At 35.8% G+C, this 18976-nt stretch overlaps 1 protein-coding gene across 3 annotated transcripts in view; it reads left to right on the forward strand.

Moving 5' to 3' along the window:
- Nucleotides 1-18976, forward strand: part of LOC138716517 (synaptotagmin-15-like) — a 313906-nt gene that overhangs the window by 201153 nt on the left and 93777 nt on the right. For all 3 annotated transcript variants that reach the window (XM_069849662.1, XM_069849664.1, XM_069849663.1), the window contains exon 3: nt 7591-7742. In XM_069849662.1, the coding sequence (XP_069705763.1) occupies nt 7591-7742 (152 nt within the window). The remainder of the gene's footprint in view (nt 1-7590; nt 7743-18976) is intronic.

Raw genomic sequence — 18976 nt, forward strand, 5'->3', positions numbered from 1 at the left:
AAACATATAGCAAGTAATATAAAGTATACACATTAAAACTAAATGATATGTCAATCTTCATTAAACTATGCTATTTACTTAACTTTAATCCTTACTTTCTCCGTTTTTTTTAAATGGCGCTTGGCCCGCTATGGCTCTGAACCCTTCAATTTTACTGTTCCAGATACAATGCATTGCGCATGTGCAGTAAACAACAGCGTCTACATATTTGCTACTTATGGACAGTCTTGCAAAACTTGTTGCCTACATATAGGAGGACTTCCATCAAGACTCTAATCATTTTTTTTTTAAAACTATACCTGAAACATGACTCCTACATTGTAATCGCTTGTAATATTTGTACTGCTTGTGAATTTGGATATTTGAAGATTGATGAAAGTATTTCAAAATTATCACTGATTTATAATGAAATACTGTATCTCACTTGGTAATGAACGAAGAATATGGAAAGTGAAAAGAAATTCAAGAATTGAACACCTTGAAAGAACCATAAGAAATTCTTACTATACATCAGCAACGTCATCAGCAGTGGAAAGCAAAGAGTACATATAAATTCTCACAGCAGTGCAGTGTATTGAATACTGAGTTATTCTTGGGAGGGCTGATTATTCGTTCGAGTAACTATTTGTTTTATAATAACGTGTAAGGTAATATGCATTTAGTTTTCAGGAATGGCCATGTTCTAAGGTATGAAATATGGATATGGATATGTATGATTGAGCATAAATTAACATACTTCCTGTTAAGGGGAAGCCAGAATTCGGAAGAAGATTCGTATATACGTAGAAAGTGTCTTAAAAAGAGAAAAACAAATTAAGAAATTTAACAGGGAAAGAGAAAACAAAGATAGGCAATAAAAAAACTCAATGGAATCACATGACAGTCCAAGTAAATTATCACTTCAAGCTGTAGGAAAAGCTAAACAATGGATTTAAGAGACATCTTCCCAAATCACCAAGGAAGAGGAAAGTTACAATAAAACTTCTAGCTGATGAAGAAGGAATAATAATAAAAGATAGTGAAATGAAAAATGATGTATCAATTCTACTAGAGACTGAAGTTGACGGACGGGGAGATGTTCTGTCTTTTAATGTATCTTTAGTTAATTATAACAAGAAATGAGAGATTCTTAAGTCAGTTCCACATTATTACAGTCATTTTCAGTAAACATAAGTCACAAATTGTTGTTAAGTTATGAAGCTTGAGAAGTTGTTCATATAAACGTTTTTGTTCAGAATCACCAATATTATCACCCCTCAAACCATGTATCTTTCCTTCTGACTCACTCCGTATATAAACACGTATTTCGGATGTGCACCACGCATAACTGTTTTCCAAATAGCCTATATCAGCGTTTCTCAAACTACGGTCCGCGGACCACCTGTGGTCCTCGAGGTCTGCCCTTGTGGTCCTTCAAAAATGACAGAAGAAAAAATATAATTCAAACGAATTGCGTATTACATTATAGCTGAAAATTTCAGAGATTGGAAATTACACATGGCAATCGCTTTCACTTTTTCTCCCAGTACTGATATTTTATGAAATTTGTTACCCTACCTGTCTATCGACTTCCCGCTATACCCTCAGCAACAAAAGAGGGATTTAAAGCAATATGAACGTGGTGTTTCTCGCCATTTTTTCCTGCACTTCTGGTGCTGCACCTACTGTATAACCCAGCCAGTGACCAACCGAATTCATTGCAGAGGACCAAAGTACCGAACCTTTTCATGTATTTATGACTTTAAATCTTTCTTATGTGGTACATGCTAGTAGTTGTCTATGTCTCTATTAAATAGTAATTACCCATTATACATACTGAAAAACTGGCTTCGATCCGGATCTTTGAAAAGAAAGGAACGTGATGATACGCTTCATTTAGGCACTGCTAATAGTTCAGAAGCTGTGTGTGAAGATATTAATATCAATGATTCTAGTGGCATTAAAAAAATATCTAGTCTTTCAAATTTAGGCCTAGAACAACTGTGTAAGAATCGACAGGCTCGTTCATTTCATTAACGTGAGTACTAACATTTATTTATTTTGTATTAGTTAATAAGTTAAAGATTATCCAAATTCTATTAGCCTTGAGTTATTAAAAAAACGAAAATGAATTTTCTTCTATTAACATTAACTTTATTAGCTAATAGGCCTACTAATATAAAATTAATTGAATTAAATTAATTTTAATTAATTAATTCTAATTTAAAATATAAGTATAGGTATTAAAATATGCTACAAAAATTATAAATTTTCTTCCGAAGGGAACAAGAGTAAGGTGGTCCGCGGAACTGTTCTGACTTAAAAAAGTGGTCCTCACTTCAAAAAAGTTTGAGAAACGCTGGCCTATATTGCTTGATATTTCAGAGGGTAACTTGTTTCTTGATTAATAAAGACCTAAAATTGATTGGGATGTTATTACATGACAGTGATAGGCTAATTAGTATTTTAATTAATTATTAAAACGTGTTATTCTATGACATTCAATTATCTATGCGAGGTGTTTCCCTAAACCTATACTTGCCTGTCTTCTAGATAAGACCGTTATGTCGTATATGGTTTTCACAAAACGATAAAAACAATACAATAAAATACAAAACAATGGAAAAAAGACGCACTGAACCATTCATCTAGATTCTCTGAATCATCTGCCACATTTTGGTAAAGTATTCTGTCTCTAGATATTAAACTCTCTGGAATAATTTTCTTAAAAAAAATAAATAAATTGAAACGAAGTTTTAAACTCCATTTACAGAAAAACTGATTACATTCCACTACGTAACATAAAATAACGAAAACCAAGGAATCGGGTTTAGGTACGAATTAAGTGGAGCATGTAGAAGACTGCTCATAAAAGAGGTAGATAACGTGCGCGCAGGAGAAGTTTCGAATAATTACAATAAATCACTCGCGAAGAGGAGATAAAATTTAGAGCAGGCCGAGGCTTAAAACTCTGCGATCGGGAATGGGAGCTTTATTTCGTTAAAAATAGAACTACAGCGAAGGCATTATGGGAGGATTCAAACTATCAAAGAGATATGGACAGAATTCTAACTTTACGGTGTGAAGTAGATACTAATAAAAGAGAACATCGAAATGGATATTTAACAACAAGTCTTGTTTTTCTTCGGCATTGTGTTCCTAAGAATTAATGTGGCTTTAGAAGTTATTTGCATACTGCAGACTAAATGCAAATTGAAATCAAATAAACTTTTTATTGAAAAAATGATATATCTTTATAACAAAATCTGCCTTTAATACTTACAGCACTTAAACTTTTTCAAGTAATGCCTAATGCCAGATATACAAATTTATTATTATTATTATTATTATTATTATTATTATTATTATTATTATTATTATACAGGGTAAAAGTAATATAACTGTGCAGCTTATTCTTACGATATAGTACAACAAACAATATATATGAGCTACAAATGAATACTTTTCTAAGAATAATACAACTTTCCCCTAAATTTTAACACTATTTTACTCGACAGTAACTGTCCGTACGATTCTGATTGTTACTCTCATCATTAGAGAAACTGATAAGCAATTTTTAAATAAAACGGACGGTTTTTTTTTTAATTTAAATAAAAGATAAACACGTATCCGTCCCTTAATCACTGCTGTAGGAATGCTGTTATTCAAACCTGAGTTCGTGCGTATACAGAGTGTTAAAAAAAAGTATCTAATATTTTAGGAGGTGACAGAATGCATCAAAACAAGAAAAAATGTCTAATAAACATGGGTCCTACAACACATACTTTCTGAGATCTGAACACTTCTTCATAGGAGGTGCTTAATGTGACGTCCATTTACGGCAATGCATTTTTCTGTCCTACAATACAGCAGACTACCAGATGATCATACCGTAGTTGATGAATACTCATACGTCGCAAGGATGGTGTTGTGAATTTTCGTAATCAGCATGTGTGGGCTGATGAAAATTCCCTTGCAGTTGAAGAAATAAGGCATCAGCACCGATTCTCAATCAACCTATGGTCAGACGTTCTTGGCGACAGATTAAGGGCCATACGTGCTACCACAGAGATTAATTGGGGCTCGTTATCAGGAATTTCTTATTAACGTATTGTCTACCTTGCTGGAGTATCAAAGACTACTGATGTGGTTCATGAATGATGGCACACCAGCACATTTTCTCCGCAATGTGCGTGAACATTGCGGAGACATTTCAGGACCGCTGGATTGATCGGGGAGGCCCCACACTTTGACCTGTTCGTTCTCCAAACCTAAATCATCTAGACTTTTGGTTATCAAGGACAACCAGGTCAATATATATTTTCCGAAATGTTACAAAATATTTATGAATAAAGTATTAAATATCGATAATACTTGAATTCTATACCAATTACTTATTACATAAATAAATCTCATTCTTTTGCTAAAGAAAAAGTGGTCTTGGTGTTTCCATATTTTTTAAACCTTCATTTTAACAAATTTTAGCTATTTTACCAATGTCCTGACTTTATTTGAATAACATCATTTAGTCCTATTGACAACAACGCGGAATTTCGAATCATGAAAAAGAGCTATGACTTATTACACTACCATTATTTTACTTGACGTCTGAAGTAAGAAACTAAACCAAACTTTCTAAGAATTTTATTATATTTTATTTTTCTGCAAAACTTAAATGAAAATAAAGTGATATTAAAGAGTTTATTTAAGAAAGCCTTCCTTTCCTTCTACAAAAACTCATGCATTGAAATTCTTCCACTAACATTTTATTAAATTCCGTCTCTGCTAGCATTACTGTGTGGTTATGAATCGTGAAAGTTGACTAGATAGATAGGAAAGCATAATTACGGTAAAGGAATCAAATTTCCTCTTTCTATTGAAGAACATATAAAATAATAAAAGAAGAAAAATTACACAATACATTCAAAACTTTGCAGTAGTTGAGAAAATAAATCGAACTTATCACACGAAAATGACTTCAAGTTGTCTTTCTACGCTCGTTTTAACAAGAAAACCACAAAGAGAGAAGAAATGTTGGAAGTCTGATAGAGAGGTGGAGTTTCTGAAGTTTGAACAAGTTTCTCTCCACTCTCATTATACAAGATGTAAAGAAACCGTATTATGATAGTGAAAGAAATTGCGATTTATCATGAAAGTACACTTCATTTTACGCTCCTTATATCGAGAAGATGGTGCTTAGTGTTCCATTTTTCTGGATGTCTGTTTACAGAGGTTTTTCGTCCATTGAACAGAATGTTTCGTATTCAATAACGACGAATCAATTCATACAGAAATTGTTGAGTAGAAATAAGCGCAATATGCAAGGTTTAAAAGTTTATTCATCTGTGCCGGACGTGCTCACTGCGGGTATTTTGCACTTTGGGCGCCCGAGCACTTGGGTACATAAGTTCAGTAAATAAATAATTATCGAAGTAAGTTAGCAAGTAAATATGTAAATGCTTACAAATGGCTTTTAGAGAACCCGGTGGTTCATTGCCGCCACCGGTTCCTATCGCATTTAAACATACTTAAATCCCATTCACCTAGGCCGGGATTTTCCCCTAAATGTTTTACTCGATAAGTACTATCTATGCCATTCTGATTTTTTTACTCTTATCGTTAGAGAAACTTATAAGGAATTATATATCCCTTTACAGTTTTTAAATAAAATGAACGGTTTTCTTGAAAATTAAATAGATATTAACGCGTATCGTTATTTCCTGCTTTTAGGAAGTCTGACAACTAGAGATGAACAAAACTAACTGCAGCTCTCGCTCACTGTGTTCGTTACATTTGTTTTTCGAGACTCGTCTCGTCATTCTTGTGCGCTTCGAGTCTCGCCCATCATTCTCGAAATAACATTTGGTCGGCGTGGGAAGATTTCGTAACTTTGAATAACATACATCATTGAAATAAATAACATTATAAATGTTTAAATGAGACAAAAGGACAGCACAGAACAGTATCTTAGTTATCTATTATATTATATTACGTATGGTTATATAAATAGAGAAAAAAGCAATTCTCAATTAAATTTGCATTTATAAAAACATAAAACTTAACATTAATATCTTTTTACTTGAGATTGCACACTTGAGCTTAAACATATGAAAAGAAAATTCCTAGCCTTTTAATAAGGGCCTAGTAATTAAATAAAGACTGGGAAACGGATTATTATAGACTGAAATGTAGAGATGTTTCAAATAGGGTACTTGATTGTTTATACGTATATAACAGTTGCCAAAGTAGATAAAAGTTCAGTCAGGTATAAACAACTGTGGCGATTCAAGGCTGCTTGACTTCAGGAGTCATCCATATCGAGTCTCGAAACACAACCAGTCTTTACGTCAAGGACGCGACATAATACAACATTGTCGTGCGGGTTTTCGGCTTTGCGAGAGCTGTTGACCTTGCTTTCTCGATCGTTGTTCATCTCTACTGACAACCCTACCGCGATGACTAACGGACGGAACTCTGTCATTTCAATAGTGTCCGTATATGTTTTCGTAGGTGACCCGGCGATGCCCTGTTGCCAAACTACGCAGATTTTCAGCTTCATTTTCTAATTAACCATGCACTTAATTACAAAACGCATAATAGGTGTTTTGTTTGTTAATTTTTATGTACTTTATTGTCCCCCTAAATCTGCAGAGTTATATCACCCAATAATTCTGTGATTCATATGAAAAAGCCACCGGCGTGGCTCAGTCGGTTAAGGCGCTTGTCTGCCGGTCTGAAGTTGCGCTCGGGCGCGGGTTCAATCCCCGCTTGAGCTGATTACCTGGTTCGGTATTTTCCGAGATTTTCCCAACCGTAAGGTGAATGCCAGGTAATCTATGGCGAATCCTCGGTCTCATCTCGCCAAATACCATCTTCCTATCACCAATTTCATCGACGTTAAAGAACCTAATAGTTGATACAGCGTCGCCATATAACCAACTAAAAAAATTATGAGAGAACATACCGGCACGTAATTTATTGTCTTCATTATTTACCCAAGTCACTCTTAACCCTTAAATTGACTATGTATCCTATAGGATACAACAGGTTAATAGGCTATATGCTATAATTTTAATAGAACAATAGAAAAAATGATAGGAAAATTAAAATTTAACAATACTATAATATTGTACAACATATAAAATATCGACATTGCGATAGCTGTTTTCTTTACGGTCCGACAAGGTTTAATACTGTTCTCCAACCAGGAGATTAAACGTGAATGGAATGTGCTTACTATTGCGTCATCTATTGGAGCGAAGTAAACAGATAATACTTCCGTCATAACGTCAGTTTAAAAAACATGTGCTCTCCTGCATATGTTATTTCCTGTATGGAGGGGTTAAAAAGACCAGGAGATTAACAGTGATTTAATTTTGTTTTGTAACTAGGGTAGTATAGCCTAAGTATGTGTGTATCAGTATTATCGTTTGTGATTTGAGAGTTAGCCAATGGAGATGTGTACCCACGTGTGTGACCTTATGACATCTTATGACTTCAACATTCATTCACAGCATTTCCGCGCTGCGTCTCCTGGTTGGAGTACAGTAAACTAGTGTGAGAAATGAAGCTTCGCCAAGTTAAGAGTGAACATTGTTGTCATTGTTGCAGTACGAAGGAGATCCGCTTCTCTCTGCCAGCGCTGCGACACGCCTCATCGCTAGGCGATCTGCTGCCTGGAGACAACGATGCCGACTCGGACCAGGACACGGACTCACTAGTTCCCGCGTCCGCCGCACACACGCAGCGCTCCAATTCGTTCAGTAAGTACAAAGAATTCCAAAGAATCATGTACACTTAACACATTTGTCTTTCGTTGTTTCTTATAATTAAAACTGTTGTATCGATGTTGTAGTCTATCTTCAGACCTAAGGGTATGTACAAGACGAAGCCTGGCTGGTTACCGAGCTCGTCGCTCGTAGCCTAGCTGGTCCTTGGTAGAAACTCAGGGTAATCAAATCGATGCTTGTTTGTATCTGCAGTCAGTGTAACTGAGCTCATTCTGCACTTCAAAATTGTCTTTAAAAAACAATAACGATTTGTAAAAGTGCCAAGAAGAACTGCATTGGTCTCCGCGATCTGTATGTGATCATGGGGTATTTATTGAAAGAAAAACCACTTGGATTTTATTATTTTCTTTACAGTAAAAGGATATAAATTATCTCATTCTTTCCCTAGTAACCGTCCACACCTGTGGAGTAACGGTCAGCACTTCTGGCCGCGAAATCAGGTGGCCCGGTCGGGGCAAGTTACCTGGTTGAGATTTTTTCCGGGGTTTTCCGTCAACCCAATATGAGCAAATGCTGGGTAACTTTCGGTGGTGGACCCCGGACTCATTTCACCGGCATTATCAGCTTCATTTCATTCAGACGCTAAATAACCTAGATGTTGATACAGCGTCGTAAAATAACCCAATAAAAAAATGAAATAAAAAATTTCCCTAGTAACCGAGGTAAATGTATATAATTTTATTATAATATCATTGTGTGTCCGTTAATGACACTCCAATAATGCAAAGAAATGACGCAATTTGTAAGACTTAGTCACCGGTGAAGTAGACTATACTTAGTATTGTTAATGTTCTGCGAGGAGCACCGCTCACGAGTCACTCAGTTTGCCTTGTATAAGGAGGTTCCTTGGGATGAGAGCCTCAAGTCAAATCTTATTGATTGATTCGCAGACAGGAATGTGACCACAAAATCGGCGACTGTCAGGAACTGTTCAAGGATATTGTCAAGACATAAATGTAACTTATTTTCATTACATGTATTTCGCTATTATTAAATTATTACACGATAGCCACAGAAACCTGTGGGCCATGCTCTCAGGGCGATTTATAACACCATCTGGAGAAAACTCTGCCATCAAATAATAATGCGCGAATGATGCAATAGTTTTTTTGTTATTAATGACTCTGTATCAATTACTATGTTATTTATTGGAATAGATTATTATGAGATGATATTTGGCGAGTTTATGTGTACAATTTGTCATAGATTACCTGACATCCGGATGAGCAAGCAAACGCACTACTGCCTGAGCTACAATAGATTGTTTGAGAATTTTACATACTATAACATTAGTCGGGAGGTTCGCCGAGTTCGCTCTGTGGTAGCGTGTCTACCTCCAGATTAGCCGGCCATGTAAAATTTCTACCTCGGGGCTAGGAGAGATGGCGGTGCACAACTTCTAATCACTAAATTGTGCACCAATATTCCTGGGTTAAATCCCAAATCTCTCCGCAGTGCATATGAAGAGAAGGCATAATTATATCACTGTTGATAGTGATTCGTCCGTCGGATGGGGACGTTAAGCCTGGAGGCCCCCTCGGTGCTATTCGATAGGAGTAGGCTACGTGCCGGCAGCGAGTTTCCCCTTCTCCCTTTCACACTTTCATCATCATCCTCACCCATTCTCTACATAACACTTACATATACACTCACCCTAGTACACGACAATAACTCTCAACAGATACACACCAGGTACAACATGACCCGCAGAAGTGATGCACAACTAGAAAATGGGTCAGAGTCCTGCCATTCATCCGCTATATGCGGAACCCGAATCACGTAAAGTGAAGTGGGTAGGCATACATACATACATACATACATACATACATACATACATACATACATACATACATACATACATGCATACGTAGGGTGGGGCTACTTGAATCAATTTTACTTCAGTCTCGATTCACAGCTATAGAATTCCCATTTTCAAAATTGGAACATCATTTTACATTGCAGTGAGGTGTTTTCTATTAGGAAATAGCAAATTTAGTTTTCATACGCGAGTATATTCCAAGATAAACAAGATATGGTAGAACATGTCGAAACATTGATTTTTCACAAAAGGTGGGGTAATTTGGATCACTAGTGGGACTATTTGGATTACATGTTTTGTTGCAACACTGTACTGAAATGCAAACCCACAATGTTATAAACTAATAAAATCATAATAATATAAAAATATTATAAACTCAGAACATGTAACTACTTATATATAGGCGAACTAAACACATTTTCCACAAGTAAATTGTTTTCGTCCGGCTGCTCCTACGCACATTTCATGGTATCAGGTTTTGCATGACTGGCATCTTATCCAGTCACCTTTTGTGAACGAATTCTTATCAAAATAATTGACCCTGCAAAAACCACATGGTTCACTGTCATCTTCAGTCGTTTCTTGTGATGATTCTTCACCTGAACTGCTTATGTTTACTTTTTTTTTTTTTTTGCAAACTATCTTCTTGCCTTTTGTGGATTGGTTTCTTGATTCCTTAACAGGTGTGCTCTTCTCTAATTGTAACTTTCTCTTCGCTCTGGTTTTCTCAATATTTTCAGAGGATGTCAGATGAGAATTAGCTTGCTTTTGTCTGTTTACATTTTTCTTTATCATATTTTTCATATGATTCAAGTAGCCTCAGTAAAAATGATTCAACTAACCCCATCCTTTGGATTTACATATAACTCACGTAGTTCCTACGTTTCGCAACAGAATGCGCTAGTTGTACCGTAAAAGAACGAATGGAGTAGTATGTTACTTGACAACAGATAGGTTATACGGAATAACTACATAATTTTAACACTAAGCCTTATTTACTAACGTTTGAAGATTGTATGGCATTAAAAACAAAGCAAATGGCGCTTACCTAAATGTCTTTGAAGTTCTCCTGAAGCTTGAAAAATGTATGTAATGAGTTAAAAACGCTTGAAAAACACGGCCAACTGATCTGTACAAGTTCTCAATAGTAATGGCTGCCTGTATGTGCAACAGTTTGTGCGCAGTAGGCCAAATGCTTAAATTGATCCTACTAGCCCCTTGATTTAACTAACTCCACCCTACCCTACATACACACATACATACATTAGTTGGGAGAGACTAATGTAGTAGTCTTAGTTCCCTCTTTTGAAGTAGCTATAATTTTATTTCGAAAATGCATAATCTTAGTACTGATTTGAGAAACAACACTTGGATTCATACTTGATAAGCACAGGAAGTGCGAGATAATTGACGACAAATTTACATCTCAGAAATGTTGTAGGTTTCAACAGAGGGGTAGTAAAGTGCCTATTGGGAAATCATTAACCCGTATTTGGGTCTATTTTAAAGAAATGTAGCGCAGATCAACCTTAGATGTTCCTAACTGCAGTGCAGATACCAGCCCACGCTCGGACATTACGAGAGGAAAAGCGACAATGCACGAACCTTGGAATGACGACGGAGAATCTCTGCGGAGGCCGAGTCAATCAGCTGAAAGGTTCTGCGCAATTAGCTGGATGAGACCGGAAATAGAGGTGCACTTGTCTGATGCAACGTTCTTGCTCGGAATAAGGACATCAAAGAAGTTGGACACGACTGACTGAAATACTAGTGTACTTTTCATATGATCCCTTCATAGAAAGAGAGACGCATCCTTTGTATTGTGCCTCTTTATTTTCAATTTTTGAGATTTTGTTACATTAGGAGACTTTCGTCCTTTTTTCATGCCAGGTAATATACCTAGGTCTATATTTGAGCTTTTAATTTTTCATTAGAAAAGATATATCATATACTAATATTTCAATGAATGAAAACTTCCAGTCCACAAAGAGGAAAAAGGGATTTATAACACAAAATAGTAAAGTAAAATAACGCGTTTTGCAGACAATGAAGTCATCGTTGCAGAACAGGAAGAAAATCTCCGAAGGCTATTGCATACCTTTTGCAGTGTGCAAAATCTCACAAATGGACGTTTCAATACCAAAAACTATGATAAATAGAGAACCTTTAAGACGTAAGCTGTAAATTCAAAATAAAGTTATTCGGAGGATCCCGACTGCGCGCAAGATAAATTTCTACCTGTTTTAAAGCGCCCGACTGCGCGCGGCGGTCAATTTTAGGTATAGGTCAACTGCGCGCGTCGTTTATTCCTGCATTTTCTTTCCCAAATTTTGGAGACTTAGGACTCTCTATGAATACTAGCCTATTTGCCATTCATAGGTATGGTTAAAATGCAGTGTAATGTGCATGACGAAATTAGTATAGGTCATTTATCAAGAAGTTAAAATATGCACTTAAATTATGTGGTTTTCTTGTAATAATAACAAACACTTTTTAGGAAATGCAATCGTGAGATAATTCCTTGCCAGTATTTTAAAATCAATTCCTCTATATACCGCCTACGCTTTTCCCAGGCAGATTTAGATTTATAAGTACCTGCATCATTCATTTTGATATAAGTGCTTATCTGCATTTGAATGAAAGCATCAAGAAAGTTTTATGTATGTGGATGTGCACTGTTAAAGTTAAGTGCCTTACAAGCATTAGTTGTTCTTTCTGGTGTGATAGTATCAGAAGCTCAAATTTCTGGAGGAAACGTAGAATAAAAATCTATTAATGTTGTTGTTAATAATCTCGCGCGCAGTTGACCTGTTCACATTTCAGTCGCTCAGGCGCAGTTGGGCAAAAATTGACCCTTTTGCGAGCAGTCGGTACCCACCCAAGTTATCGAACAAGTATTCAGCTTTAAATACCTTGGAGGTAAGATGTCAAGTTATGGAAACTTAAAGGAATGAATAATATTATGTAAAGCAGCAAAATAAAATAAAATGTCTGGGTTCTTAAATGAAATAAGTTCGTACAACAAACATCTTGACAGACATGTGAAATGGTGCATTTATGAAAGTATTGTCAGACCGATTATGACTTGTGCTACAGAAACCACACTAGACATCGAAAATACTTAACAAATTATAGAGTTATGTAAAATGAAGATATTGCGGAGATTTGTTAAAAATAACAGAAGAGGTCATATTATAAATGTAGATATTAGGCAACAGTGTGGAATACAAGCGATCCAAAGTTGGACTGCAGAACGTAGACGGCTGGGGAAGTAACACATAGTCGACTGAATGTATAGAAATCACATTGGAAAGATAGCTTACGATAAGTCACCACAAGAAAGAAGAAGCGTAGGGAGACCTGCTAAACTAGGTCTGGGCGCTAATAACTCGATTGAGTCAGTGCAGACCACCCCTTCACTCCCTACGCCATCTTTCCCGGCTAAGACAGTAATACTACTATGTTCGAGTCCCTGTGCCGGAGAGAATTTTTCTCCATTCTACCGATTCTTCACCATATGGAAATGCAGAATTACTACACTGAAACTCCTTATGTACTTCGGTACATCATAGTAATATGATAAAGCGTAAGTAATCACTTTGTGAGTCAAGACGGCGCCATGTTCCGTCGGACCCCGGCCACTTAGTCACTCATAACGAGTGCATCTCTGTACTTGTGGTTGGACATTGGGGCTACTGTCACACATACTGTGACACGGTACACGAGGGTAGGTCAACAAAGGGGAACACAGTAGGCAAAGCTTAAAATGAGACAGATTCAATCCGGCATTGAAATTTTAATCCGGTGTGGCTTAGTGGATAAAGCGCCAGCACGTAAAGCTGGAAACCCGGGTTCGAGTCCCGTGCTGCAGAGAGAGAATTTTTCTCCGTTCTTCCATATGAGACAGAAAGCTCACAATTTTATCTTTATACCTGTTATAGTATATTCTTGTTCACTATGCTGTATCATTTTTCGTCTCAGGTTGGATACATCAGCACTTCGAGGCGTTTTTTTTTATTATTATGCCCAGATATTAGGCTAGCCAAGTTATGTAGATGACTTCCCAGTCCTCGACTGATGGTTCCGAAATGACGGGTATTTCAAAGTTAAGCTTACGGATGAGAAACCCATAATCATTATCACAATAAATACAATGGGGAAGCTAGAAATTTTATTTTTAGATGTTATGAGTATGATTTCAGTATCACTGATATCGAAAAGTTATTTCATCATGTCATCTGTTCATCTGTCTGTAGACACACCTTGTGGACCTTATGATTTGATAACTTCTCCGTCTGAAAAGATGTGCGAGCTTTCTAGGCATTCGCATCATATTGCAGATGTGGATGCATTCAAATTTATGAGCTGTATAATCGTCTCTGTCATCAGAGAAGGCAGTGAAAGGGGGAACCTTCTATTGAATACGTTACCAAGAGCTATTCCAGTATTGAAGAAAACTTCTTTGTAATGCATTCAACAAGCAGATTCCCTCTTTCTCTTGTTTCTCTGATTATTAGGCAGATAGATAAATTCGAAATGTACGATATTTTTACATAAAGATCCTCTGCTTTATTTAACAATTTTGAATAAAGTTTACTAATTCAAAGTTGGTTTTAAATAATACTTTTCTTGATTTTCACGATTCGTTCCACAGTAATATTTTTATTCATAAAATTATATAGCTATATGACAGCAATTGGTACAACCATTCAGTTCTCTCGAATTTATATATTTGAGCAGGTGATTCCCAAAACTGTCCTTAGCCATCATAGATAATTTTTCACTAAACACGAAAATCTTGTAACATGAGAAAAATTTAATGTTTAGTGAAGGGACCTTCTTCTTTGGAAGAGATACCGGATATCTTCCTCTATTCTAGATATTCGTCTGTATAGTGACAGTCAGACACCCAACCTCACAAGCTATCATTTCAATAAGGGTGTTCGGGATAGGGACAAGTGAAAGTTAGAAGAGAAAAGGCCATGTTTCTAAAGTCACTGTTAGTATAGTCTGCAGGCTAAAAGGTGGTCTACTAATTCAGAGAGCAAGAGTAATTCCATATATAAGGCTCCATTAGCTGACAATTGTCAAAATTTCAATTTTGGAAAGCGTACATAACTCTTTTTTTTAATACTACACTTCAGTAGCCCGAGTGAAAATGAAAATGATTTAAGAATAATTGATAGATACTACAACAGGTAAAATAATTTATGTAAAATTTACTTTTTTACAAATGACTTTTAAGGAACCCCCAGGTTTAATTGCCGCCCTCACATAAGCCCGCCATCGGTCCCTATCCTGAGCAAGATTAATCCAGTCTCTACCATCATATCCCACCTCCTTCAAATCCATTTTTATATTATCCTCCTATCTATATCTCGGTCTCCCCAAAGATCTTTTTCCCTCCGGCCTCCTAAGTAATACTTTATATACATTTCTCGATTCGCCCATACGTGCTACATGCCCCGTCAATCTCAAACGTCTGAATTTAATACTCTTAATTATGTCAGGTGAAGAATATAATGCGTGCAATTGTGTAACTTTCTCCATTTTCCTGTGCCTTCATTCCTCTTGACCCCAAATATTTTCCTAAGCACCTCATTCTCGAACACTCTTAGCCTCTGTTCCTCTCCCAAAGTGAAATAATTAAATAAATAAATACAATAATGCATAAATAAAGAAAACAACAAATCAATAAATGATTAAATCAATAAATGAGTAAATAAATAAGTATATAAATAAATAATTAAACAAATCATTCAATAAAAAATAAGTAAATAAATACAAAAGTAAGTAAATACATAATATGATGCACTTCAAGGTTGGTACAAGAATCCATTATAACAATTACTATTATTAGTATAAATTTTAAACATTACAAAACCCTATTTTCCTACAATCCATTTTAGTATTATTATCCCATCTACGTCTCGGCCTCCCCAAAGGTATTATTCTCTCTGGCCTCCCACCTAACACCCTATATGCATGTCTACATTCTCCCATACGTGCTACATGCCCTGCCCATCTCAAACATCTGGATTTAATGTTCCTAATTATGTTATGTGAAGAATACAATGCGTACAGTGGTAAGAACTACGCTATGAAATAAAAATGTCAAAAGGAAAATAATAAAATTCAAATAATTATAGAAATAAATAAGTAAATCAACCAATCAATCAATCAAGAATAAGTAAATAAATACATAAATAAGTAAATACATAATATGATACACTTCACGGTTGATATAAGAATCCATTATAACAATTACTTTACAACATAAAATATATATTTACAGGTCCTTTTAAATAGTTTTGGGGTATTTGTTTTAAGGATTCATAGATCATAAATGCATTTTTTTTTTATAATTTATTGGTAATCAAAATCATAGATCTAACAATCAAAATTTGTGTTGAAATTCCAACATCACGAAGAAGGAATACGACCATATTATCGATATCAATATTACATGGTGAAAGGTGCGCATGAGAGGAGAAAGGACGTCATTTCGATTTCTACTGTAAGCTGAAGTATGTTATGCTCAGAAATCCGACCGACAGCGTATAGAACAACGGTGCACTGTTTCATAGCATCAAGACTGCATCGAAATGAGAAGGTAGTCTCCACGCAGGAGGACAGCCCCTAACTTATGAACAATTAAACGACGTCTTATTGGAGACGCCTGACAAGATAAATAGCGCCATAAATCACGCCCCCTTCTCTAAGGCTGCGCTACTATAACCGGAGCGCTATGTCCTTGACCCTGAAGAGTCACAAGTTGCTAAGGCTCTGAGCTCGACTCCCATTCCTATATTGGATTACCCTGCACGATGCATCACTTCTGTTATCAATCACAGCCACAACATTTGATTCTCGCATCGCTTCCAAGATGAAGCATGTCGCGTAATTTAATTATTCTTTGCTCAGTCACATCCCCTGGCGCATGAGATGCCTCAAGCAAACTGGGTCACTCCCATCTGTCAGGGTACCTGGTAAGCGGGGATCCCTCTCGGGGCACAGCAGTGTTCCGTCTCTAGTTATAATTCAATAAAACTTCCAAGTATACAGGATTGGGCTGAGGTAATCCTCCTTCTCCCCTGGCTATAACCCATGTTATCTTGAAAGTTAATGCGTTATCGTTCGGTCTGCTACGAATTGAGCCAGCACTGCCCATTTATACGAGATTGGATGAGCCGTTGCATGGCCTGTAGCTCTGTGTTATCCACAGGGCTGTTAATAATTGAGCATGTTACTTTATTTTAAATCACATTAGAGTCCACTTCCGTAAGAATTTTAATTTTATAAAATGACTGTGATGTACTGCTAATGCGCGACTTTGATGTTGTGTTTAGTGTGTGGTCGTGGATTAGAATCCCGCTTCGGGCATAAATGTTTGCTCTTTTTAAGTATAATGGCTTATATTGTCTTAGATAAAAGTTCTGTGTCATGCTACTCCACGTCAAGACAATTAAGTTATAAATATGCACTTGCCTCTAAAGCGTATAACACAATTAAATATATGAACACTTCCTCATCTCGAGATTACAGTTGATATAGAAAAGAGAAAAAAACTAATGAGAGGAAGAAAATAAAAGCAATAAGGGAAGGAAAGAGGATGAAAAAGGCCATAAAGAAAGGAGAGTAATACTGTAAACTTAGTAAACCTTAAAAACAATATACTTTGCATACTTCCACTCGGTAATGAGTTTTGGAATAATATTCTGGGGAAATTCCACAGATAGTAACAATATATTTCTATTACAAAAAAGAGTAATTAGAATAATAGTAGGTGCCAAATCTAGGGAATCGTGTAGGACTATTTTCAAAAAACTACAAATAATGCCCATGGCTTGTTAGTATATCTTTTTATTAATAATCTTCCTCGTATGTAATCGTGAAAACTTTGCAACTAATTCAACAGTTCATAGCATAAATACACGTCAAAAAAAATGACTTGCATACTCCATCGGCAAGTCTATCGTGTTATCAAAAAGGAGTGCGTTATATGGCAGTAAAAATTTTTAACAGCCTCCCTATCGATATAAAAAATGAAACTCAAAATATAAGATTATTTAGAGCCAAATTGAAGTACCTAATTTCTCACGCCTTCTATTCTGTAGGTGAATTCATGACATTCAATAACACTTCACGGAAATGATACTAAAACTTTGTGTTGTACTAGTAGACTAGCCTATATTGTAAATCTCATCTGTATATATTTCATCTAGACTTGATTATGAATTAATAATAATAATAATAATAATAATAATAATAATAATAATAATAATAATAATAATGATTTATTTTAGCTGGCAGAGTTAAGGCCGTAAGGCCTTCTCTTCCACTCAACCAGCAAAAAGTGTATATACATATGCATGAACTTACAAAGAATCCAACAATTTGATTTAGATGAGAGTTACATGTATACAAAAGTTATTTACAAATTAAACAACAAAATACTATGAACTATTAATTAAACACTGAAATAAACTGTGTAGCAGAATTAAACTAAAATACATAGAATGTTAATATATTTCAAATAATATTAGATAATAGAAAGAGATTATTACGAGACAATTAAAATACAGCACAATCAGGATGATGTCTAAAGAAAAAAGTAACAATGTAGTCAGTGATAGTTTAAATCAGTATGATTGGAGTGAAATGCTAATAAGGTTATCTTTTAAGCTGTTCTTAAAGGTGTTTATTGTCTTGCAGCCTCTAATACTTTGTGACAAGGAATTCCATTGACGCGAGGTGGATATTGTAAAAGATGATGAATAACAAGATGTTCTATGAAGAGGTATACTTAGCGTGCCACAGATAAGTGATCTGGTATTTACGTCGTGGTTAGAGTATAGATAAGAGAAACGAGACGAAAGGTAATTAAGATTTTATAATAGTATTAAGTTTTTTGACTTGTTACATATTCTAGCTGTAAGCAATGTATGAATACCATGGAATGTTAATAAATACAATACAATGCAATACAACGGTTATACTTCTGGAAACAGATTTCTCTTACAAGCAAACATTTTTATGGGGGCAGATAAAAAAGTTATTTTTTTTTCTTCTACCATGTTAATAATGTCAAAACAAGTGCTTATATAAATTTTGGCCACTCGAGCGCAATTACGAAGGCCGTCCAGAAAGTAAGTTCACCTGAGGCCGTTTACAGAAAGAATACACAATTTAATGGAAAGGTCTATTGGAACAGATACAGCAATTTTTGTGCTATTTTTCAACATATTTCCCACCGAAATTGAGACATTTGTCAAACCGTGGAATCAACAGAGAGTTGCAGACCGCTGTCACACACTGGTTCCGATCTGAGGCGGCAGACTTCTACGACACAGGGATACAAAAGTTGTCAGTTGCGTTTGATCTATGG

This window comes from Periplaneta americana, chromosome 16, assembly GCF_040183065.1.
Source record: "Periplaneta americana isolate PAMFEO1 chromosome 16, P.americana_PAMFEO1_priV1, whole genome shotgun sequence".
Taxonomy (NCBI): domain Eukaryota; kingdom Metazoa; phylum Arthropoda; class Insecta; order Blattodea; family Blattidae; genus Periplaneta; species Periplaneta americana.